Consider the following 26,392-nt stretch of genomic DNA (forward strand, 5'->3'; position numbering starts at 1 on the left):
GTTTCACTCGTCACCCAGGTTGGAGTAAAATGGTGTGATCTTGGCTCACTGCAACCTCTGCCTCTTGGGTTCAAGGAACTCTCCAGCCTCAGTCTCCTGAGTAACTGGAATTACAGGCACCTGCCACCATATCCGGCTAATTTTTGTATATTTAGTATAGATGAGGTTTCACCATGTTGGCCAGGCTGGTCTTGAACTCCTTATCTCAAGTGATCCACCCACCTTGGCCTCTCAAAGAGCTGGAATTACAGGCGTAAACCACCATACCTGGCCAATTTTTGTATTTTTAGTAAAGACAGCGTTTCACCATGTTGGCTAGGCTGGTCTCGAATCCCTGATCTCAGGTGATTCACCCACACTGGCCTCCCAAAGTGCTGGAATTTTATGTGTGAACCACTGTGCCCAGCCTTAATTGTTTTTACACCAAGCAGTTATTACTTTACTTCTGAAATAAAAACAGAAGCCATGCATCAGTGGCTCACACCTAAAATCCCATTACTCTGGGAGGCCAATGCAGTAAAGACTGCTTAAGCCCAGGAGTTTGAGACCAGCCTGAGAAACACAGTAAGACACTGTCTCTACCAAAAAATTTTTTTAACAAAATTACCTGGGTATGATGGTACATGCCTGTAATCTCAACTACTCTGGGAAGCTGGGGCAGGAGGATCACATAAGGCGAGGTGTTTGAGGCTGTAGAAAGCCCTGAGTGTGCTACTGCACTCCAGCCTGGGCAACAGTGAGCTCCTGTCTCTAAAAAAAATTTTTTTAATGAACAGCAGGTGGTGGGTGTAGCTGGTCCTGTTGTGCTGTGGCTCTGCACAGCCTGCAGTCTCAGGCCACATAGTCCACCAGACATGGAACCTGGCTTCAGTGGTCACGCTGCCATAAGGAGGCCTGGTTCCATAAGATCTGCAACTTGAGGCCCAAGGAAACCTTGTCAGTACAGATAAAACAGCTACTCTACTGCCAGCACTCATGCTCCCAGGATATCCTTGTTTTCCACAGTAAGATCAACAGAGCAGGCTGGGTGCGGTGGCTCATGCCTGTAATCCCAGCACTTTGGGAGGCTGAGACCAAAGCCAGAAGTCCAAGATTAGCCTGGCCAGTAGTGTGAAACCCCATCTCTACTAAAAATATAAAATCAAAATTAGCTGGGCATGGTGGCACTCACCTGTAGTCCTAGCTACTCGGGAGGCTGAGGCAGAAGAATCGCTTGAAGCCAGGAGGCAGAGGTTGCAGTAAGCCAAGATCACACCACTGCACTCCAGCCTCCATCTCCCAAAAAAAAAAAAAAGCCAGGCGTGGTGTCTCACATCTGTAATCCCAACACTTTGGGAGGCTGAGGTGGGCGGATCACGAGGTCAAGAGATCGAGACCATCCTGGCCAACATGGTGAAACCCTGTCTCTACTAAAAATACAAAAACTAGCCGGGCATGGTGGCACACGCCTGTGGTCCCAGCTACTCGGGAGGCTGAGGCGGAAGAATCACTTGAACCCAGGCGGCGGAGGTTGCCGTGAGCTGAGATTGCGCCACTGCACTGCAGCCTGGTGACAGAGCAAGATGCCATCTCAAAAAAAGAAAAAAAAGACCTACAGTTTGCTGGTGTTAGATGGCATCATCCCCTTTATAAACAGGGACAAGTTCTACCAGGAGATGAGAATCAACCTGCCACTCTGCAGCCACCCCATCCCACAAAAGTTGCTGATCATCGGGGACAGAGATGGCATCCTGCACAAGGTAGTAAAGCACCCTTCTGTGGAGTCTGTGATCCAATGACAGACTGAAGAGGGTGGCATCCAGGTCCCTAACAAGTTCCTGCTGGGTAAGGCTATTGGCTACTCTAGCTCTGAGCTGACCCTGCATATGCGTGACAATTTTGATTTCGTGAAACAAAACCAGGATGCCTTCAATATTATGATCACTGACTCCTGGGCTCTGCTGAAAGCCTCTTCAAGGAATCCTATTGCCACTCACGAAGATGGCCCTCAACAAGGACACCATTCTCTTCTGCCAGGGTGAGTACAGTGGCTGTACCTGGACCTCATCAAGGAGACACAGTGGTTCTGCCAGTCACTCTTCCCCACAGTGGCCCATGCCTACTGTGCTGTCCCTATCTATCACAGTGGCCAAAATGGCTTCATGTTCTGCATCAAAAACTCGAGCACCAACTTCCAGAAGCCCAAGCAACAAATGACACAGCAGCAGGTGGAGCAGGTGCAGCTGCTCAGATGTGTACAGTGCTGCCTTTGTTGCCCCAATTCACCTGCAAGTCCCAGAATGATGTGAGCTGAGCCCAGAAGCCAGAGCAGATGCCAGTCGGGACCTCAGATCTGGAAGCCTCCAGGGTGCCTGGGCTCCCTTTTAGCCCTAGGCCAGACCCCCTGCTGACTGCCACATGCCAACTACAGGCCCCAGAATACTGCCCAGTCTTCCCTGCTGAGTGCTGGACTATTTCTGTGTCTGTCTCTGTGTGGCACTCAGCCTCCAAGCCTATACCAGCTGTGAACAATACAGTCTCTCTGCCTTTTGTGACCCCCTCAATCAAACAATAAAAAAAAAAAATGAATGAATAAATAAATAATTCAAAAAGCAGACTTTAAAATACTTATTCTCTGGGCATGGTGATAACACAGCTGTAACCCCAGCTATTTGAGGCTGACGTGGGAGGATCCCTTGAGCCTAGGAGTTTGAGACCAGCCTGAGCAACATACCAGAGCCAGTCTCAAAAAGTACACAAGTAAATAAAATTTTAAGGTAGCTGTTTTGAAAGACATATTAAAACAAAAAAAGAAACAAAAACAAATTTTAAGCAGACACAAAGTTTATAAAATAATGAAGTATAAAATACTTATTATTCTGAGTGACTTTTTGAACCTATTTCATTCTCCTCAGCCCTGCTGCTACCTTCCCCATTACTTCTCATGGAGATCACTGCAACAGCTCATCAAATGGCATCCCTGCCATTTTGCTTTGCCCTTCCTCAGATCCGTCTCTATACATTGCAGCAAACATGACTTTTAAATTCAAGATCCACTCCTGAGCTCTAGACACCCTAGGTGCCTGACCTACTATAGTCATACACTGTTTTTAAGAGTAAATTAGATCTGAAAAAAGTATGTGCCATTCTGAACAAAAACGTACATGTGTCAGAGTCTGGAAGGCATGATAATCATCCACATCCTGGGCAACATAATTATATGCTCTAAGAACAGCCACTCCAGCATCTTGCATCCCATCAACATCTTCAGAGTCATTAACCACAAAGATAAAACCAATTCTGGAGGGAAAGGAAAAAGAAGAAAAAGAAACATGTCAAAGAATACAAATGGTTTAAAAAAATGACATTCTTATACCCTTCTTATACACTGTAGCGAAGAAAGGAAAACTCTTTGGGTGAAAAGCATGGTTCACAGCCTACTCTAACATGATTGACACAGAAAATTATACATACACCACTTACAAAGTATTTTTCTTTCCTTGGGACAGAGTTTCATTCTTGTCGCCCAGGCTAGAGTACAATGGTGCAATCTAGGCTCTCCGCATCCCCTGCCTCCCAGGTTCAAGTGATTCTCCTGCCTCAGCCTCCCCAGTAGCTGGGATTACAGGCTACTACCCCTGGCTAATTTTTTGTATTTTTAGTAGAGACGGGGTTTCACCATGTTGGCCAGGCTGGTGTCGAATTCCTCACCTCAGGTGATCCATCAGCGTCGGCCTCCCAAAGTGCTGGGATTACAGGTATGAGCTACCACACCTAGCATTAAAAACCATACCTACAAAGCATTAAAATACTAAAAATAATACCTACAAAACATTAAAAAATCAGGCTCTCAAATGTGGCTTAGACCTTTCTACAGTTAAAGCAAGCCATTTCCATGTCATGAAAAGATTCCTTTACTGACATGAAGAGTGTTGCTACAGTTTTAGGATTTTTTTTTTCTCCTTTTAAACAAAATTTAGAAGACATACAAATTTTCACACTGTAAAAGTAAACAGAAAGTGGGGGACTGTGACATTTAGCATATGCAGTATGAGAATTATTGGTAAAAGAAAAGCCAGAAAAGGTTTACAACTGTCCCACAACAAAAAGCAATAACCAAGGTTAAAGTTTATCTGATTTTAAATTTTAAAATAAAGGAATTAACCACAGAGACGCCATTACATAACTACAGATGGGCTGGCAAAAAAAAAAAACAAAAAACTTTGCACTAACTACACTGGGGCAAAAGCAGTTCAATGGATAAAGAATCACCTTTTCAACAAATGGTGCTGAACAACCGGACATGCACGTGCAAATTAATCAGTCTAGACACAGACCTTATTTCTTTCACAAAAATTAATTCAAAGTGGATCATAGATTCAAATGTAAAACACAAAAACTAAAATTCCTAGACAACAGCAAAGAAGAAAATTAAGGTGATCTCGGGATTGGCAATGATGTTAGATCCAAAAGCACAATCCATGAAAGACAACATCTGGTTAATTTGGACTTCACTAAAATTAAAAATGTCAGCTGGGTGCCATGGCTCACGCCTATAATCCCAGCAGTTTGGGAGGCCAAGGCAGGTAGATCATGAGGTCAGGTTCAAGACCAGCCGGGCCAAGATGGTAAAACCCCAGCTCTACTAAAAATACAAAAAAATTAACTGGGCATGGTGGCATACGCCTGTAATCCCAGCTATTCAGGAGGCTGAGGCAGAAGAATCACTTGAACCCGAGAGGCAGAGGCTGCAGTGAGCCAAGATCGTGCACTCCAGCCTGGGTGACAGTGTGAGACTGTCTTGAAACAAAAAAAAAAAGTCTGCCCTGTGAAAGACATTATTAAGAGAACAAAAGGGCCAGCTGTAGAGTGGCAGAAAATCTTTGCAAAACAACCATCTGATGAAGGACAGGTAAACAAAATATGCAACTCCTTTTGCTTGTTTCTCAGATGGGGTCTTGCTCTGTTGCTGAGGACAGAGTGCAGTGGCACGATCAGCTCACTGCAGCCTCAAAACTCTGGGTTCAAACAATCCTCCACTTCAGCCTCCCAAGTATCTGGGACTACAGGCATGTGCCACCATGCTTGGCTACTCTTTTTTAATTCTTTGTAGAGATAGAGTCTTCCCAGGTTGCCCACAGTGATCTCAAATTCTGGCCTCAAGCAATCCTTCCACCTTGGCCTCCCAAAGTCCTGGGATTATAGGCATAAGCTACTGCACCTGGCCTACAAAGAACTTGTAAAACTCAACAATAAGAAAACAAGCAACGGAAGTGTTAAAAATGGACATAAGTATGGGGGGAAAAACAAGAAAAAGGACAAAAGATCTTAACAGACACTTCACCAAACAAGATATACAGATAGATGATAAATATAAGTAGATCCTGAACATCATATGTCATTAGAGAATGGCAAATTAAACAACAATGACATACCATCACACACCTGTCAGAATGACCAAAATCCTAAATGCTGGCAACACCAAATGCTGGCAAGCCTGTGGAGCAACAGGATCTCTCATTCACTGCTGGAGGGAATGCAAAATGGTGCCGCTACTTTGGAACACAGTTCAGCAGGTTCTTACAAAACTAAGCACAGTCTGAACACATGAGGCAGCAATCATGCTTCTTGGTATTTATCCAAAGAAGCTGATGGCATGTCCACACAGATACCTGCACCCAGATGTTTACAGCAGCTTTATTCATAACTGCCAAAACTTGTAGGTAACTAAGGTATCTTTCAATTAAGAGAATGGATAAGTAAATGGGGGGACATCCATATAATGACTATTATCCAGTGATAAAAAGACATGAGCTATCAAGCCATGAGAAAAAACAAGAGGAAGCCTAAATGCACATTGCTAAGTGAAAGACACAAATCTAAAAAGGCTATATGCTGTACAATTGGAACCATAGAACGTTCTGGAAAATAAGAAACTATGAGGAGAGTAGAAAAATCAGCAGTGACTACAACCATAGAATATTCTGGAAAATGCAAAACTACGAAAACAGTAGAAAGATGAGCAGTTGCCAAAGATATAGGGGTAGGGAAGAAGAGATAAACAAGTGAAGTACAGGAGATTTTTAGGGAAGTGAAACTAATCAGTATTAAACTGTATTGTAATGTGAATACTTGACATCATACATTTGTGTTATCAACACAAATAATGAATCCTAATGTAAACTATGGAGTTTAGTTAATAATAATGTATCATTATTTAGTAGTCAACATGCAGGACCACATGAGCTCCTACAAAGAAGAAAAGAACAGTCTATATGCCTGGCTCTCTCCACCTATTCACAATCTCTCAGTTGCGTGGGAGTTCAAGTGCCTTATTCTCACCTACCTTTGCAACCTGAAGGCCACATGCCCTCTTCTCATCCCTCAATTCAACAAATATGGTATTAGGGCCAACTGTGTACCATGACCTAACTTCTATGTTCTTATGTTTCTCTTCTAATCAAAACATAGCTCTGGCTTTAATCCAGTAATAGGTTCTTCCATCTAACCAGATGTATTCATGCTTTATATGAAAAATGTCATTATTCAACTACAGAACCCTCTGTTTTCCTCAAAGCCTATCCGAAATCCAACTTCTCCATAAACCTTTGTGCTTCCCAAATATCTCAATGAGTTTTTGTTTCCCTGAAATTCTAATGCACTTATAACTAACCAGTAGGTTATAACTAACCTTGCAGTTGATCATATATCTCCCTAAAGCATCTGAAAGTATACAGATCTTTTCCAAGAAGGTAGAATAAGGCATATATACTCACAGCATTTAGCTCAGTAGTAGTCATGGAACACACAGTAATATTTATTGAATAAAGGGTTAATTTCTTCTTTCTTTTCACATTTTCTAAGAATTAAAATTTCACCAACATATAGGATAATTATTGAGAATGCAGGTGAAAATATCTTAGCATTTATATGTAAAACCTTTAAAAAAAAAACTGTTCTTAAAAGGACAGTGGAAATCCAGCCATTCAATACCATGTTGGTAGGTTTGGCAACAGAAATGAAGTAACTGTTACTGTTTGCATCTACAAAAGGCTGTGTATATATTTGGTCCTTGACAGTCTAACAAGTTATTGGCAATGCTTTATCTCTCTTCTGAAAGTGGAAATAGGTTTTGTGATGTGGACACTCACCTGGAAAAATTCCCTTCCACTGGGAAGCAAGCTGCAGCCACAAACTATTTTTACATGGGCTATTTATTGATAATTCAATGGTGGTAAGCTTCTATTCACTGAGAAGCAAATTCTCAGTCCCAAAAGACACTGGCTTCATACTGACCAGAAGATAAAATTGCCATTAGTGATCTACACTATTAATTATCCTACAACTAAGTAGCACCAGACTTGCATTTAAAAATGACAAATAAAATCTCAGCTAAATTAGATATATCATCAAATCAATAACAGTGTTACCTTAGTGGTATATGATTACTAAGGAACATCTCAGCTGTGTTAATCAACTCTGTTGTGGTCTCATGTGCGGGATCAACTATGAAAACCTGTTGAAGAAAGGGACAAGAACACATGAAATGACATTTATTCAAATATCTGTGGGGCAAGAAAAATGTTCTTAGTCACTGTACATGAAGCCAACCTTTTCTGAACTATGCTTGAACCACATAAAAGATGAATTATACAAATAGCAGCTACCTCCCTCTATGTTCAAAAAATGTGGTACTGAAAGGCTAGGTGATTTTCTCATGGACTTATACTGGTAACATGGGAACTGTACTCCAGAGTGCTGATGCCTGTTCTTTAACTACACCAAACAAAAACCAAGTTTAGCAACTCTCTCACCTTCACAAATGGAGCCTACCTTTCTGTATATTCACTTCTGAGGATCTCTGAATTAAGAATTCACTGAAAACCTAATTATGGGACCACAGTCACATCTGTCAGGTAAGTACATAAGCACGTATTATGAGCTAGGCAACTTACACGTATTCTTTCACTTAATAAAATTCAGACACACAGTAAAACAGAACAAGATTTAAATTCTGACTAAAAGGGAGAGAAGCATTTTCAAGAGAAAGAAAACTGGCCAGGTGTGGTGGCTCATGCCTGTAATTCTAGCACTTTGGGAGGCGATGGTGGACGGATCACCTGAGTTCAGGAGTTTGAGAACACCCCGGCCAACACAGTAAAACCCCATCTCTACTAAAAATATAAAAAATAAGCCAGGCGTGGTAGTGCATGCCTGTAATCCTAGCTACTTGGGAGGCTGAGGCAGGAGAATCGCTTGAACCCTGGGGGCAGAGGTTGCAGGGAGCTGCGATCCTGCCACTGTACTCCAGCCTGGGCAACAGAGTGAGACTCCATCTGAAAAAAAAAAAAAAGAGAGAGAGAGAGAGAGAGAGAGAGAGAGAAGGAAAAGTAGAGAGGGCAATTTCCCCTGCAAGTTCTAAGGAGGCAAACCTTGGCATTAACCCTACCCTTATCTCTTTCCCAGCTGTCAGGGAAGGGAAAGAAATGAGAGGGAAAAAGTGGGCCAGTTAAGAACCCTCATTCTCTCTCTCTAAAGCAGTGCAAGAAGGAATAACAAGTAGGAGTTGACAAACAGCTTTATTTAAGGGAATAAATTAAACTGCTGAATTTTAGGGATTAAGATATTAAAGAAAAACAGTAGCAATATGCATCTTCTTACATAAAAAAGAGAGCTATCTTAAAACTAATAAAACAACATTGCTTATAAATCTAAAACTGCTCTAAAAAACAAAGTCTTAAAATAAAAACAAAAACATCATTGAATGGTGTGAAGAGTATGAAGAGAGAAATTTTTCAATCTGGAAAAGCTGATTTGAAAAAATAAAAATTATAAAATAAAAAATATTTTAAAATTAAAAATAGGAACGATCCAAGATGGCCGATCGCTAACATCCCGGGATTGCAGCTCTCAGGGAAGGTGCGGAGAACTAAAGGACGCCACGCTTTCAGACAAATTCTGGTCGCTCACGGAGCAGAAGATCCCCCAGTGGAGGAAACACACAGGTGGCCAGCACGACTCTCGTGGCTGGCGCAGCGGTTCCACCAGTACCTCAGCGTGGCAGCTCTCAGAGCAGAGTAAACAGGTTCGGAGGACCCGCACGGGTCCCCAGCAGGACACCAGAGCCGTGCAGAGTAAACGGGACCGGTTCCCCTTCTGACCGAGGTTTGGAGCCCCAGGAAGGCAGAGTCACCTACTACGGACACAAGAAGGAAGCCAGACAGGAGAATCCTGGGCAGAAAAGCACCATCAGTTTTAATGCCACTGCTCTGGCCCTGGGAACTAACAACCTGGACGTCCACTCAAGAGACCTAATCTGAAAGTTGGTAATTTCAAAGACGACAGGAGGATAAATTTACAATGATGGGAAGAAACCAGCATAAAAAAGCTGAGAATACTCAAAGTCAGAATGCCTCTCCCTCTAAAGATGATCACAGTTCCACATCAACAATGGAACAAGGCTTGATGGAGAACAAGTGCATCCCAATGACAGAATCACTCTTCAAGGGATGGATAATAACAAACTTCGGTGAGTTAAAAGAACATGTTGTAGCCCAACATAAAGAAACTAGGAACTTTGAAAAAAGGTTTGATGAAATCCTGTTGAGAATAGACAACTTAGAGAGGAGTATGAGTGAATTAATGGAACTGAAGAATACAATACAGGAACTCCGAGAAGTATGCACAGGTTTAAACACTCGAATTGTTCAAGCAGAAGAAGGGATATCAGAGGTCAAAGTCCAACTTAATGAAATAAAACGTGAAGAAAAGATTAGAGAAAAAAGGATAAAAAGGAATGAGCAAAGTCTCCAAGAAACGTGGGACTATGTGAAAAGACCAAATTTACATTTGATAGGTGTACCTGAATGCGACAGAGAGAATGAATCCAAGCTGGAAAATACCCTTCAGGATATTATTCAGGAAAATTTTCCTAAACTAGCAAAGCAGGCCAACATTCAACCCCAGGTAATACAGAGAATACCACAAAGATATTCCTCAAGAAGAGCAACCCCAAGGCACATAATCGTTAGATTCACCAGGGTTGAAACAAAGGAGAAAATACTAAGGGCAGCCAGAGAGAAAGGTCAGATTACCCACAAAGGCAAGCCTATCAGACTTACAGCAGATCTCTCAGCAGAAACTCTACAAGCCAGAAGAGAGTGGGGGCCAATATTCAACATCCTCAAAGAACAGAACCTTCAGCCCAGAATTTCATATCCAGCCAAACTAAGCTTCACAACTGAAGGAAAAATAAAATCTTTTATGAACAAGCAAGAACTCAGAGATTTTATTACCACCAGGCCTGCTTTACAAGAGCTTCTGAAAGAAGCATTACACACAGAAAGAAACAACCAGTATTAGCCTTTCTAAAAATATACCAAAAAGTAAAGAGCACCAAGAGAAGAATTTACACCAACGAATGGATAAAACAGCCAGTCAACATCAAATGGCAGTAACCCTAAATTTAAATTGACTAAATCCCCCAATCAAAAGACACAGCCAAAACCCAATGGCATGTTACATCCAGACCTGTTTCACATGCAAGGATACACAAAGACTCAAAACAAAGGGATGGAGAAAGATTTACCAACCAAATGGAGAGCAAAAATAAATAATAAATAAATAAAAAGCAGGAGTTGCAATTCTTGTATCGGATAAAATAGATTTTAAAGCAACAAAGATATAGTGGTAAAAGGATCAATGCAACAACAAGAGCTAATGATCCTAACACCCAGATACAAGACTTAGATTCAATGAGACAGAAAATTAATAAGGATATCAAGGACTCGAACTCAGATCCGGAACAAGTAAACTTAATAAATATTTATAGAGCTCTCCACTTCAAATACACAAAATACACATTTTAGTCAATACCACACCACACCTACCCATAAGTTTAAATGAAACATTGATGGGCCATTATTAATACCCAACTTTTTTCAAAATAAAGCAATATTTCCATTTACTCTCCCTCTTTCTTTTCCTCTTTCTTCCTCTCCTTTACTTATTTTTTTTTTTCTTTCTTTCTTTCTCTCAAAAAAAAAGAAATCAACTTGTAAACCTCTAGATCCAGGTCGGCAATGTCTCTCTGATTGCTTGATTCCCTTCCTTCCCTTCCCTCCCTCCCTCCCTCCCTCCCCGCTTCCTCCCTTCCTTCCTTCCATCATCCCTTCCTTCCTCCCTACCATCCTTCTTCTCTCCCTTCCTGCCTTCCTCCCCTCCCAAAAAAAAAATTAAATTAAATTAAATTAAAAATAAAATGTTTTAAATCTAAAAATAAACTAAATGACTAAAACAAAGTCTAAACCTTTGTGTTAAAAATGTGCATTTCCCTACACTCCAAGCAGGGCTGAAATGCTGCTGTTACATCCCACAGCCCCAAAAGTGGTCAGTGCATTACAGTTCCTTCCAGTGTGAACAGAGTATTTGATGGGGGCCTGGGGAGGAAGCAGCTAGTAAAGGTGAGAAGTGACATTCTATATATGACAAAAAAAGAGGGACCAGCCAAGGGAGAAACAGAGTTCACAGCCAGACAATAAGTTTTACTTACCATATTATGTAAGTTTTTCCTGATCTGTCGAATAACACCAGGAAAAGTAGGTCGAAGCAACTCTTGCAAACTAGAAGGCCACGAATTATATCTGCTATCAACCTCCAGGTTGTTGGCCCACTACAAAAAATAACACAATAAAATGCATGCACATTAGTCACCAGTTAGTAATATTGCAATAACAACAGTAAGTCTTCAAATTATTTTTAAGAATCACAAGACAAGACCATTTTCAAAGATAAAATGATTTCGGGCAGTGGCTCACATCTGTAATCCTAGCACTGTGGGAGGTCAAGCAAGGCAAGAGGACTGCTTGAGCGCTGGAGTTCAAGACCAGCCTGGGCAATATTATGAGACCTCCATCACTTTCAAAAATATATAAAAATTAGCCAGGCATGGTGGCTCCTGTCCCAGCCAGTCAGGAGGCTGATGCAGGAGAATCACCTGATCCGAAGGGGTTTGAGACTACAGTGAGCCATGATCGTGCCACTGCACTCCAGCCTGGGCAACAGAGCAAGACCATATCTCAAAAAAAATAAAAATAAAAAATAAAAAGATCGAGTAGAAAAATGAGTGACTAAAAGACACGCCACGGAACAGATGAAGGCATTTGTAACCAACAAACCCAATAAAGGACTAGTGTCAAGAATGAAGAAAGACATAAAAGTAAGAGAAAGAAGCAAAATAACTTATTTTTTGAGATGGAGTCTCTCTCTGTCAACCAGGCTAGATAGAGTACAGTGGAGCAATCTTGGCTCACTGCAATCTCTGCCTCTTGGGTTCAAGTAATTCTCGTGCCTCAATCTCCCAAGAAGCTGGAACTTCAGGCACTCACCACCATAACTGGCTAATTTTTATAGTTTTAGTAGAGACGGGATTTCGCCATGTTGGCTAGGCTCATCTCAAACTCCTGACCTCAAGTGATCTGCCCACCTCAGCCTCCAGATGTGCTGAGATTACAGGCATGAGCCACTGCACCCAGCACTAAACTTTTTAAGAACAAAGGAAAAAAAAAAGTAAAAAACTTAGAAAAAATAGTACAAATAAGAAATTTACAGAGGAAACCCAAAATGGACAATAAACGTAAGAAATGTGTACACCCTCAACTGTAATCTAGGAACTATGAGCTAAGACCTTAATGAAATTTCACACTTGCTAGACAAAAAAAGTGAAAGTTTGTCAAGATCCAAGAATAAGAAAAGATACAAAGCAAAGAGAACTCTCATGCAACGCAGGTGTGTGGACAATCACTCTAGAGAACTGGATCTAATAAATTTGAAGACTATATTGACACTAATTTTTCTAAAATAAATCCAGTACCACTAAGTACTCTAGATCCAGGTATCTACCCCAAATAAATTCACATGTATACATAAAAAGAGAGGGAAAAAAGAACCTAACTACAGTTGTTTACAACAGCAAAATTAGAAACTACTTAATATCCACCAAGAGCAATGGATCAGAAGGCTGAAGTGGAAGGATCTATCGAACACAGGAGTTCAAGGCTACAGTGAGCTATGACTGCTTCCCCACACTCCAGCAGGGTTTTACCATGTTGGCCAGGCAGGTCTCAATCTCCTGAGCTAAAGTGATCTGCCCACCATGACCACCCAAAGTGCTGGGATTACTGGCATGAGCCAATGAACCTGGACAGATTATCAAAATTTTTATATCATTAAATAGGAGCCAGGCAAGGTGGTGCATAACTATGATTCCAGCTACTCAGGAAGCTGAGGCAAGAGGATTGCTTGACCCCAGGAACCTGAGTCCAGCCTGGGCAAAATAGTGAGACTCGTCGCTAAAATAACAAAAGAAAGAAAGAAAAAAAAATTTGATAGGAAATAAAAGGATAAAATAAAAGGGAATGCACACCAACTTGAGAAAAGAAACAAACTGCAGGAAGGAGGGGGAGGCTGGTAAGGAACAAAGAAGGGCTTCAACTAAAACTTTCTTTTCCAAAAAACAAATTAAATCTAACACAAAATGACTAAATGTTAAGATAGTAAGCACAATGATGGGTCCTATGGTTGTTAGTCCCTTTATGTTTGTATAAATGTGTGTCATGTTGATGTTATTATCCTTTACTCCTCAAAGTATTGTTAACAGAAAAACAAATGACAGGAACAATGTCTTCATCAAAATAAGTTGTATCACCAAGTGTGAATTCAAGTAATGATCATCTACATTCTACATTATTTCTCTTAAATAAATATGCAGTACAGAAACCAAAAAAAATTAGGTCAGCTCTCCCCTTTTATTTTTACCATGACTGCCCAAGATGACACTATTCCCCACCTTCTCTCTCTCTCTTTTTTTCTTGAGATGAAGTCTTGCTCTGCCACCCAGGCTGGAGTGCATTGGCATGATCTCAGCTCACTGCAACCTCCACCTCCCAGATTCAAGTGATTCCTGCTTCAGCCTCCTAAGTAGCTGGGATTACAGGTGCGTGCCACCACACCTGGCTAATTTTTGTATTTTGAGTAAAGATGGGGTTTCACTATTTTGGTTGGCCAAGCTAGTCCTGAACTCCTGACCTCAGGTGATCTGCCCGTGTCCAGCTTCCCAAAGTGCTGGGATTACAGGCATGAGCCACCACGCCCAGCCCTATTCCCCACATTCTCTGACAGATGATGAGACAACAGCTCAGAAAGATCACACAGCAGGCAAAAATCTATATAAATCCTTCAAATACCAAATACTAAAATTCTACTAAAGAAGGTTCTTAACTAAAAAGTGACATTTTTGATAGTAGTTTTAATTTACAGATGTCACAAAATCACACAAGATCTCTATGCAATTGAGAAAATACAAACTAAACACTTTTTCCCAAGAGATGATCAGCTGAACCCTAGGGGCATGTTGAAGTGAAAAAAAATCACTGTTTGGCGAGGCGTACTGGCTCACACCTGTAATCCAAGCACTTTGGGAAGCCAAGGTGGGTGAATCACCTGAGGTCAGGAGTTCATGACCAGCCTGACCAATATGGTGTAACCCCGTCTCTACTAAAACTACAAAAATTAGTTGGGCATGGTGGCATGCACCTGTAATCCCAGTTACTCAGGAGGCTGAGGCAGAACTGCTTAAGCCTGGGAGGCACAGGTTGCAGTAAGCCAAGATCGCACCACTGCACTCCAGCCTGGACGACAGAGCAAGACTCTGTCTCAAAAAAGAAAAAAAAAAAAAAATCACGGCCTTAATCACATTAGCAACAATAACTCAACTTTTCTGGAACATTTAAGGGCCTATTTTATTACACACACAAAGTCCCATATAAGTGACTATAAATCTTTCACATCAACAAAAGGGATGGTGTAAGTGACTTCACCCTCATAGGAGACAAATTAGAAAATCATAACAAAGATTCCTGGTCAGAAAATCCTTTGATCACCCTAAAAAAAATACTCACTGAAATAGCAGGACTCCTGATGTCTACTGCATAGTCAGCCTCAGAGGGCTGGATGTTCAGCTTCAAAACATTATGCAGAGAAAGGCCTTCTATTCCCAACCTATGCAGACCCTCCATGACCCGAGCTTCATTTCTCAACACATCAAACAGACTGAGGGGAGAAACAGAAAGGTATTTAGTAGGAGAAAAATGCTTAAAAATATTCTCACCATGAAATAAAAAATGTATCAGTTCAACCTCAATGCCAAATCAAATTAATTGAGAAATTAAGAAATGAAACTCCTCTCCAGTTTCATCTCTCAAAGTATGCAGAAGAAAGCAGTTAAGACTGGTTTCTTGGTTCATCTTTATTCATACTCACTGTTGTATATATAAGTTATCTCAAAGAATAAACATACAAATTGAGGATGAAATAACCCATTAGGGTATTTTAGGGTATGCACTTTTATACCACATGATTCTAAAAACAGTACATTAATCTCTCTGTATTCTTTCTTACAACTGCATGTGAATTTATAATTATCTCAAATTAAAAATTAAAAAGAGATACTACATTATATATGCTTAATATATGTTTCAATGTCAGTACCAATTCACAGAGGCAAACATATGACCACAGAAAAAAGTCTGGGAGAATCCACACCCAACTTAGAAGTTTGGTGTGAGAGATAGAAAAGATAGAGAGGAAGGAGAAATAAGATGATATGACAAAAAAACATTTTGAGACTGTCTGAAAATAACAAATGAATAAAGTCTGAATTCTACCTGAGTGCTACCCACCCCAGAATCATGAAGACAATAGAATGCAATTTAATCCTGAACCACATTTTAACAAGAAGTGGATATATTCAAATAATATATTTAGACAGAACACCTTCTGAGACACAAGAACAGTATTTTCTTTCTGTTTTTTGAGATAGAGTCTTGCTCTGTGGCCCAGGCTGGAATGCAGTGGTACAATCTGAGCTCACTGCAACCTCAGCCTCCCAAGTAGCTGGGACTACAGGCATGCACTACCATGCACAGCTAATTTTTGTATTTTCAGTAGAGATGGGGTTTCACCATGTTGGCCAGGCTGCTATTAAACTTGTGACGGAAAGTGATTTGCCTGCCTCAGCCTCCCCAAGTGCTGGGATTACAGGTGTGAGCCACTGTGCCTGGTCACCAGAGACAGCATTTTTTTTTTTTGAGATGGAGTCGTGCTTGTGTTGCTCAGGTTGGAGTGCAATGGCGTAATTTCAGCTCACTACAATCTCCGCCTCCTGGGTTCAAGTGATTCTCCTGCCTCAGCCTCCTCAGTAGCTGAGATTACAGGCACATACCACCAGGGCTGGCTAATTTTTGTATTTTTTTTTTCCTTGCCTTGTGGGGACAGAAAAAAAAATTTTTTTTTTTTAAGACAGGGTTTCACCATGTTGGTCAGGCTGGTCTTGAACCCCCAACCTCAGGTGATCCGCCCACCTTGGCCTCCAAAGTGTTTGGATTACAGGCGTGAGTCACCACGCCGGCCAGAAATTTTTGTATTTTTAGTAGGGACAGGGTTTCACCATGTTGGCCAGGCTGGTATCAAACTCCTGACCTCAGGTGATGTGCCAGGCTCGGCCTCCCAAAGTGCTGGAATTACAGGCATGAGCCACAAGGCCTGCCCAAAGATAGTATTTTTAATAAATCTACTTCACACTGTTCCAAAAGCCAAAGCACCTGTTCTTTTCTGTGTTCCCATGGTTAGTGGAAAAGTATAGCTCTAAAAGGGCAGCTTCTGAAAACACTCAGGCCTTGAACACAAGATGGAGACATGTCATCCTGCCCATCCTAGTCACAGCATATGCCCACTACCCACCCACCCAGCTGGGCCTGGTAAGCCATCAAGCTTTCCATCATACAATATCAAGAAGGAATGGCAATATGAACATGTCACAAGGAGCTACACATTACAAAAATTTTTCAGAGAATGAAAAATATTATCCATACCTGAATATATCCTGTGTATCTAAATCAATGTGAAGTCCATTGATGAAGAGAGCTGAATCTCCAGGTTGTAATCCTAAAGTTCCCTTGAAATACTGAAAAATTTTAATAATTATTAAGGAGATGTGAGAGAATATTTTCTTAAAAATTTCAGTGTTTCTGGGCTTCACTATCTTTACAAATCTTGGCATCCTAAGGCAGGGCTAAGACCTACTTCAAGGTGCCACTGTGATTCAATGGCAAGCAAGACAGGGATAATACTTTAGTGTATACACATTTCAAAACACGTTGTACGCCACAAAAATATCCAAGTTTTACTTCTCGATTTTAAAAAGAAGAGAAAAAAAAGGAGATCATAGAAAGGTATATCACTTGAAAACTGGCATTTCTTCCAAGGGAGAGAATTCATATTTACTTACACCTGGATGTGTACACAGCACCCTCAGATGATAACAAAGACTGACCTGGGCCAGGCACAGTGGCTCACTTCTATAATCCTAGCACTTTGGGAGGCCAAGGCGGGTGGAGCACAGGAGGCCAGGAGATGGAGACCAGCCTGGACAACATGGCAAAACCCCGTCTCTACTAAAAATATAAAAATTAACCAACTATGGTAGTGTGCGCCTGTAGTCCCAGCTGCTTGGGAGGCTGAGGCACAAGAATCACTTGAACCCAGGAGGTAGAGGCTACATTGAGCCAAGATCACACCACTGCACTACAGCTTGAGTGATAGAGCAAGACTGTCTCAGAAAAAAAAAAAAAAAAAAAAAAAAAGACTAACCCTGAGCTGCTGAATACAGTCATATCTATTTCCAGGTATGGATGATGGTTAATATAGATGGGTTCATTTTGGGAAAGTTCATCAAACTAATGACTGAGGATTTGTGTACCTCTTTGTATGTGTTTCATATAAAATGTATACATTTTGGGCCAGGCAAGGTGGCTCTTATTTGTAATCCCAGAACTTTGGGAGGCTGAGGCAGGGGGTTACCTGAGGTCAGGAGTTTGAGACCAGCCTGGCCAACATGGTGAAACCCCGTTTCTACTAAAATTACAAAAAATTAGCTGGGCATGGGGGCAGACACCTGTAATTCCAGCTATTCAAGAGGCTGAGGTAAGTGAATTGCTTGAACCTGGGAGGCAAAGGTTGCAGTGAACCAAGATCGTGCCACTGCACTTCAGCCTGGGTGACAGAGCGAGGCAACGTCTCAAAAATGTGTGTGTGTGTGTGTGTGTGTGTGTGTACATAAACACATTTTGGCTGGGTGTGGTGGTTCATGCCTGTAATCTCAGCACTTTGGGAGGCTGAGGCAGGCAGCTCATGAGGTGAGGCGTTCAAGACCAGCCTTGCCAAAATGGTGAAACTCCATCTCTACTAATAATACAAAAATTAGCCAGGCATGGTGGAGCACACCTATAATCCCAGCTACTCAGGAGGCAGGAGAACTGCTTGAACTGGGAGGCAGAGGATGCAGTGAGCCGAGATCATGCCACTGCAGTCCAGCCTAAGGAACAGAGCAAGACTCTATCTCAAAAAAATAAAATAAAAAATAAAAATTAAAAAATATATATACACACACATTTTATGCTTTAATAAAATGTCTTACTCAAAATAAAGACTCCATGAAACAGTAATACAGTATAATTTTGTCTTCCTTAGGGGGAAAAAGGCCCTAAATTTAAGATAATATTTGATATTTTTATTTTGGAAATTAAAAAGTAAAAACTCTCAATAAGGTTTTTCAATTTAGCAAACATTTGAGAAACATTATTCTTCATATGTACTTCATTAACAAATATCTCAAATGTAAAGATTAAGGAAATCTGGGGTAAAGATAGTTAACTGAACATAAGAAATTTTTCCCTCCTGAAACTCTATTGAAATGTAAGCAGAGGGACTTTTCCAGTTATAAATCCACAAAGACAAAATGAACAGGTTAAAAAAAAAAGCCACCAAATTTTGGAAGCTGGAAGAGAGGTGGGTAAGGAGTTACTGTCCCAACAGATCTGAGAAAGCTGAATGCTAAGCCAACAAACGGAAAGGTCAACAAGAAACCTGTGTCACCCTGTGGAATTCACCAAATTCACCAAAGACTGGCAGCACACAGGATATGTACAAGGGGTGATTATCAGCTAAACAACAAGTTCTGATATAAAGACAAAACCCTCCAGCCCCGCAACTGATTTCCCTCAGCCAAGTGCTGCAGTCAGTGCTCCCCCATTCCAGCAAAATGAAGGCTCATTCCCTGGAAAAGATCAAAACAGAACATCTGTGGACAATGGCAAATCGAGCACACAGAGGAAAGGGACCCCACAAAGAAAACCAGGAATCAAAGGCAAGTCACCAAATACTCTTCCCTACTTTGTTTCTACAGCTCTAGCAAACAGATTTCACCTTCCAGATGGAAGACTGATGGATCCTTTTCTGGAGACTGACAAAAACTGACCAAGCCAAAAGAAAAGGGACAAAGATACTATCATTGGGGTTCCCTAGGAAATGGTCACAACAGAACACCCTAGAGTCACAAAGGCACATAATTAGGATTTCCAACCAGGTCCTCAGTGCCTCTCTGAGTGTGATTGCTAGATACCTAAGGAAGGCCTCTACCACTAAAGAGACCAAAGCCCAAAGATGCAGCTTAAGAGGAAACAGATTTTGCAGACAGAAAACACAAGCACCGCTGTCTTCAGAGAGACAAAGGAACACCACAAAAAGAACAACAGAAACATTTGAAAATTAAACACTTGACAACTAAAGGAAAAAAATATAAACAGGTTGAAAACTCTTCCCAGAAAGTTTTTTATTTTTTGAAAAAAAGAATAGGAAAGAAATGACTTTTAAAACTAGACAGAAGTGCAACATTTAAAAAAATAAAGAAATAAATATCTCTAGGAAAAGAGGAAGATAAACCAGAGAAAAGAAATACAAAGAATTCAAGAAAATTTCCCAAAACTAAAGGATTTTCCAGATTTTAAGGGCCCACCAACCACCCAACAGCAGAGATTTTTGAAAAACACATATAATCATGAAATTTTAGATTACTAGAGTCCAGCACAAAGATTTTTGAAAAACACATATAATTATGAAATTTTAGATTACTAAAGTCAAAGAAAAGATCCTAGAGAGATCTTACACAAAGGCTTCAGACTTCTCAACAGCCGCAATGGAAACCAAAATTCCAAGGGGTGATGCCTTGCTTCAAATTTCAAAGTGACTTCCAACCTAGAATTGTATAACCTGCCAATATTGTACAACCAGCTATCAACAAAAACAAGTAGAAACTTGATTTCTCAGAATTTCAAATTTGCCTCCCAGGCAACTTTTCTCACAAAGAATGATGTGCTGTACCAAAATAAGGAAATAAACCCAAACCAAAGAAGACATGGAATCAAGAACAGAGAATCCAACAAAGGAGGTTAAAGAAAGGTCCCAGGATGATGACCAGCATGCACTAGGCATAAAGAACAACCAGTCCATGTCAGACCATAGCAAAGCCAGATAAAATCACAACATCCAACATGGGGAAGACAGACAGACAGAGCAGTGTCAACATGGAACAGTGGTGGTACACAGAGGGGGAGTCAGTGAAAGAAAGTTAAGCCTCATTGTTTAACTAGGAGACCAACATATACAGTCTGAACGTAAAAATAAAGCACCAATGTAAGCTAGAATTCTGGAGAGAAATATCAGAAGAATCAGCTAAATGTTGAACATAAATGTCTTCAGGAACAGGGTGAGACAGGGTAGGGGCACTGCTTTGCTAAACAACACCGTAGCACCATTTCATGCTTTCAGTTAGATGCATACTGAACTTCAATTAAAAACTGAAAATACAAAGATTACAGAAATAAAAATCATATCAGCATCTTAGATAAAAGAAGACTGGCCGGGCGCGGTGGCTCACGCCTGTAATCCCAGCACTTTGGGAGGCCGAGGCGGGTGGATCATGAGGTCAAGAGATCGAGACCATCTTGATCAACATGGTGAGACCCCGTCTCTACTAAAGATACAAAAAATTAGCTGGGCATGGTGGCGCGTGCCTGTAATCCCAGCTACTCGGGAGGCTGAGGCAGGAGAATTGCCTGAACCCAGGAGGCGGATGTTGCGGTGAGCCGAGATCGCGCCATTGCACTCCAGCCTGGGTCACAAGAGCGAAACTCCGTCTCAAAAAAAAAAAAAAAAAGAAGACTGACACTGTTAAATGCAGCTGATTTAAACCCAGATTTCCTTATCTTTAAAGATAGAATACAAAACAGGTGTCAACATTTTCCATCGGTGAATACCTTCTGATTCTCTTCCACTTCGGTTCTAAGTTCTGAGCTCACAGCTGTTTTTGTTATTGCTCTAAGGAAATAAAAACATGAGTGCTTGGCTTAATATTTGATATAAAGTCTTCAATTCCCATATTCTTAAATATGAAACACATTATTCAATAAATTACAAAATATTAAATGGAAAAAACCTTAAATCTTTATAATTGATAAGTACATTTCTTTCTTAGATGTGTATATTTTTTGTAAGATACAAAATCAAAGAAATGTGGCAGCCATAGCATTATAAAACAAGTGCGGTTGTTTCCAAGTTCTTAAACATATGTACCCTATTTCTATATATGATCTCTACTACTCACACACTAAAGGATAATGTTGAATACACCAAGGCAGCAGATTGCTCTTCCCACTTGAGCACTTATGATGGAGGTAGAATCATTCATGTACACTTTCAAGCAGCATGCTGGACTAAATGAGAATTTACTACATGTTGTCTAAGTCCCAAATAAACAAACTTAATTATAAAGTATCTAACATCAGAAGTCAAAACACTTACTTCAGTGACTCAAGAAAACTGGAAACCATTTAAGTCAATAGTTTCTAAAACTTTGGCTTTTAAAACCATCTTGCCGGCCGGGCACGGTGTCTCACGCCCATAATCCCAGCATTGTGGGAGGTCAAGGCAGGCGGATCACAAGGTTAGGAGTTTGAGACCAGCCTGGCCAACGTGGTGAAACCCCGTCTCTACTAAAGATACCACAAATTAGCCAGGCATGACGGCGTGCACCTATAATCCCAGCTACTCCACAGGAGATGGAGGTTGCAGTAAGCTGAGATCACACCATTGCACTCCAGCCTGGGTAACGGGGCGAGACTCCATCCCAGAAAAAAACAAAACAAAAAAACATTGTGCCTTGCATTTATGAGATGTGGAGCAATTATTACAGAACTGAAAGCAATGTCAGAAAACTTAAAAACAAAATATTTTTTCTTGAGATGGAGTTTTGCTGGTTGCCCAGGCTGAAGTGCAATGGTGCGATCTTGGCTCACTGCAATCTCCACCTCCCAGGTTCAAGCGATTCTTCTCCCTCAGCCTCCCAGGTAACTGTGATTACAGGCTCCTGCCACCACAGCCGGCTAATTTTTTGTATTTTTAGTAGAGACAGGGTTTCGTCATGTTGGCTAGGCTGGTCTCAAACTCCTAACCTCAAGTGGTCCACCCACCTCGGCCTCCCGAAGTGCTGGAATTATAGGCATGAGCCATCACGGCTGGCCCACTTCCCCCTTCTGGAAACCAGACAAGGCCAGCAGATCACCTGAGGTCAGGAGTTTGAGACCAGCTTGGCCAACATGGCAAAACCCAGTTTCTACTAAAAATACAAAAATAAGCCAGGCCTTGGCCTCCCAAAGTGCTGGGATTACAGGCGTGAGCCACCTTGCCCAATCCAAAAAAAATCTTATTCTGTCACTATGAACCAGTCCCTTAGCCTCTATGACTCAGTTTCAAGATTCAGTAAGATGACATATATAAAACCTTTCATGAAGAAAACCACTATGGTGTGGGATAGACTCTAGATTAGTTATTTACATGAGTAAGACTCATCCAATCCTGAAAGACAAGTATTTTTCTTCCCATTCCACTGCTGAGGAAAATGAGGTAAAGAGGGGTTATTTACAAAGGTCACACAACTAATAAGTGGAAGTGGCAAGAACATAACCTAAATCTGTCACTTCAGCCACACAATACATGGTCTTTCCATCTTCAAGACACAGAGCACCAGCCGCAGTAGTAGTGGTGGTGGTCATAAAGAATCTTAATTTTCTAAGTATTTTCATATTTGTATTACCTCATTTGGCAAGTGAACATGACAATAACTGGGTATGATGTTACGGAGAAGAGCATTATTCTCTATTACCTGGCTTTGGTAGGAAAATTTTGACTAAGATCCTTCATAACAACCAAAGCCAACTCAACAGGAGAAGCCAAGATTCGAGCAGCAGTCTGGAAACTGAGATCTGCAACGAAGTCAAATGTAATTAAAAGTGGATTACTCTAATGCAATGAGAAGCAGAAAAGAAAATCGTATTTACTTCCCACTCTTTTCTTGGTAATTAAGAATGTCTTAGAATGCAATCATTTCAGAGTGTGCCCATGATTTAATTTCAGGTTTTATTCACTTCAAAGATCCCTGAGGGTTCAATTGAGCCATTTCTGATATATCTGCAGAAAACACTATAGCACACACAAATGCATGTAGCAAAGGCTAAACCAGACGCAAATCCTTTTCTTTTTTCTAATCTGTGATGTAAATACATCACAAATACAGCGTTAAGAGTCTCAGTAAATTATGTTAGGAAAAAACCTGAAAACCAGTTCTTCGGGCAGAGAAATACACATACATCCTACCACACTGACATGTCTTTAATGCTCTGTAGATAAACCGCTGAAGAAATGGAGATACATAGGAACTTAAAGACTAGGACCTATTTCTCATATTACAAGTTTATTTATGGTCACACAGAAAGATTTGCCACATGTATATATAGATTGCTTCCATCTAGTGTTATCTGTTTACAAAAAGACTTCCTTTCTTCCCTGATTAATCATAAGTAATCACTCTTATCTTTAAAATCTGAGGCACCCTCAGAATCAAGTACTACATACTATTAAATTCGAATTTTACATTTTTTAAAGCCACAAAACTTAGCCAAAAAGTAGGCCAATTATCTCTCCCTGTTTTCATTACCTTGCAACTGCCAAACTTTTAATGGTGCCATTTCATTGGTGCTCTCTACAAGATGCTTTCTCAGTTCTTTCAACTGTCCCTCCAGGTCAGGGTGCAGGTCTCTAAAAGAAACATAAAAATCAGTCCTTTTCATTATTTTTTCTTTCCCAGAGCACAAAAAGAAGTAAACCACCTTTATCTTCATGGTTTTCCTCTCCCAACCCTAGGAAAGTTTCTACACTATAGGGGAAAAAAATAAAGTATAATTATTTCTATTTTAAAAAAATAGAGAAAATTAGAAGTTAGTTTAAAAATCATAAAGTTTACAGAAAATTTTCTAGAATAGTGATTCCCTATGAGGTAGATAAGGGGACTGAGAGTGGTTAACAAACTACTTTTCAGGCCAGGTGTAGTGGCTCAAGCCTGGAATCCCAGCCACTGAGGAGGCCAAGGCAGGAGGATCACTTGAGCCCAGGAGTTTCAGGTTAACCTGTGCAAAACAGCAAGACCTTGTCTCTTTTTTTCTTTTTTTTTTTTTTTTAAAAAAAAAAGAACAAAAAAGGCTTCAGCTATACCTGTAGTGTTTACTGACCTGTTTTATTTTTTGTTTGGTATTCTTTTGTTCTTAAAGTAAAATAAAGCTTATACTGGGGGGGAGAAAAAAGAAAACTTAATAAATAGTTCTATAGAACAGAAAAGCAAGTATGATAACAACAATCTATTCTGGGTTGTAAGCATGTGGGAATATATTCTCCTCCATGCTTTTGTGAATCATTTTAATCTCTCAAAGTAAAACGGGAAAAAAACCGCTGCCAGTCCCAAAATGAATTTTTTTAGCCTACATGCTCATAAATCTTTTAGTCACATGAATACAATTCAGGCTAATTATAGTTATTGGGTTTTATCTTTAAATATAGCATATTCCACTATAGTAAAAGACAGGTGATCTGGGGCAGAGATATAACATTTACATTAGACAGATAGATGGCTAGTAGATTACTTTTGTCCTTTAAATGCTATAAACTCAAAATTTCTTAATACAACATAAAGAAATTAAACTTCCCTCAGACTGTTCACTGTCCAACCAACCCATTTCCAGTCAGTTACTACTGGTTGAGCATCCCAAATCCAAAATTCAAAATCCAAAATCCTCCAAAACCCACTAAATGTCAATATGACATTCCAAGAAAATGATCATTGGAGCATTTCAGATTTCACATTTTCAGACTTGGGGTGCCCAACTCATAAGTATCATGTAACTATTCCAAAATTGAAATCTGAAACTCTTCTAGGGTAAGCATTTCAGAAAAAAGACACTCAACCTGTACAAACTCTTAAATGCCAAAAAAATGAGGCCAGGTGCAGTGGCTCACACCTGTAATCCTAGCACTTTGGGAGGTCAAGGATTCCTTGAGCCCAGAAGTTCAAGACCAGCCTGGGCAACATGGCAAAACCTGATCTCTACTACAAATACAAAAACTGAGATGAGAGGATCACCTGAGCCTGGGGAGGTCGAGGTTGCAGCAGGCCATGATGGCACCACTGCATTCCAGCCTTGGTGACAGACTAAGAACCTGTCTCAAACAAACAAACAAAAAGATCCAATTACTTTGGAAGGCAGCTACGCTCACCACTATACCACCAACGCACCTAAAGATCCAGTTACTTTGGATAGCTAAATAACTATTCTGAATGTCTAAAAGGTAAAATAGCCTCAATATTCTATATAATACCTTTGTGCTATGAATGCATAAAATCATAATGCTACCAATATAAATATAAACAACATAAATGTGAAAAAGGATTCTGAAGCTGGGATTGGTGGCTCCCACCTGAAATCCCAAAACTTTGGGAAGTCAAGGCAGGACAATCACTTGAACCCAAAGTTCAATACCACCCTGGGCCACATAGCAAGACTCTAACTTTACAAAACACTTAAAACTTAGCCAAAAAGTAAATAAATAAGTAAAACATAGCCTACATACTCATAAATCTTTTAGTCACATGAATACAATTCAGGCTAATTATAGTTACTGGGTTTTACCTTTAAATATAGCATATTCCACTATAGTAAAAGAGAAGTAATCTGGGGCAGAGATATAACATTTACATTAGACAGATAGATGGTGGCATACACCTGTAGTCCCAGCTATTTGAGAGGGTGAGGTGGAAGATCCCTTGAGCCCAGGAAGTCAAGGCTGCAGTGAGCCATGATTGTGCCACTGCTCTCCAGCCTAGGTGACAAAGAAAGGCCCTGTCTCAAAAAAAATATTTTTTTTAAGGATTCTGGAAGCCTAGGTCAAATAAAAATAGAATATGATTATATTCTAATGAGGCCAAAACTGATGTTAAACAAGAAGAAATGTATGTATGGGTAGAATGAACTCAACATGTAATTCAATGTAAACTAAGATATCTCTTCTAAACTGTTAAGCTGGTGGCCAAACGTCAGAGCTGAAGTATATAAAACTGAATCTGGCATATCATACA

At 40.4% G+C, this 26,392-nt stretch overlaps 1 protein-coding gene across 35 annotated transcripts in view; it reads right to left on the reverse strand.

Annotated features, from left to right (window-relative positions):
* Positions 1-26,392, reverse strand: part of UGGT1 (UDP-glucose glycoprotein glucosyltransferase 1) — a 118,322-nt gene that overhangs the window by 64,569 nt on the left and 27,361 nt on the right. For all 35 annotated transcript variants that reach the window (XM_078326987.1, XM_078326989.1, XM_035304103.3 and 32 more), the window contains 8 exons: positions 23,924-24,024; positions 23,093-23,192; positions 21,189-21,249; positions 16,908-16,999; positions 14,937-15,087; positions 11,531-11,650; positions 7,410-7,495; positions 3,144-3,279 (listed from right to left, as the gene is read on the reverse strand). In XM_078326987.1, the coding sequence (XP_078183113.1) occupies positions 3,144-3,279; positions 7,410-7,495; positions 11,531-11,650; positions 14,937-15,087; positions 16,908-16,999; positions 21,189-21,249; positions 23,093-23,192; positions 23,924-24,024 (847 nt within the window). The remainder of the gene's footprint in view (positions 1-3,143; positions 3,280-7,409; positions 7,496-11,530; positions 11,651-14,936; positions 15,088-16,907; positions 17,000-21,188; positions 21,250-23,092; positions 23,193-23,923; positions 24,025-26,392) is intronic.

This window comes from Callithrix jacchus, chromosome 6, assembly GCF_049354715.1.
Source record: "Callithrix jacchus isolate 240 chromosome 6, calJac240_pri, whole genome shotgun sequence".
NCBI classification, from domain to species: Eukaryota; Metazoa; Chordata; class Mammalia; order Primates; family Cebidae; genus Callithrix; species Callithrix jacchus.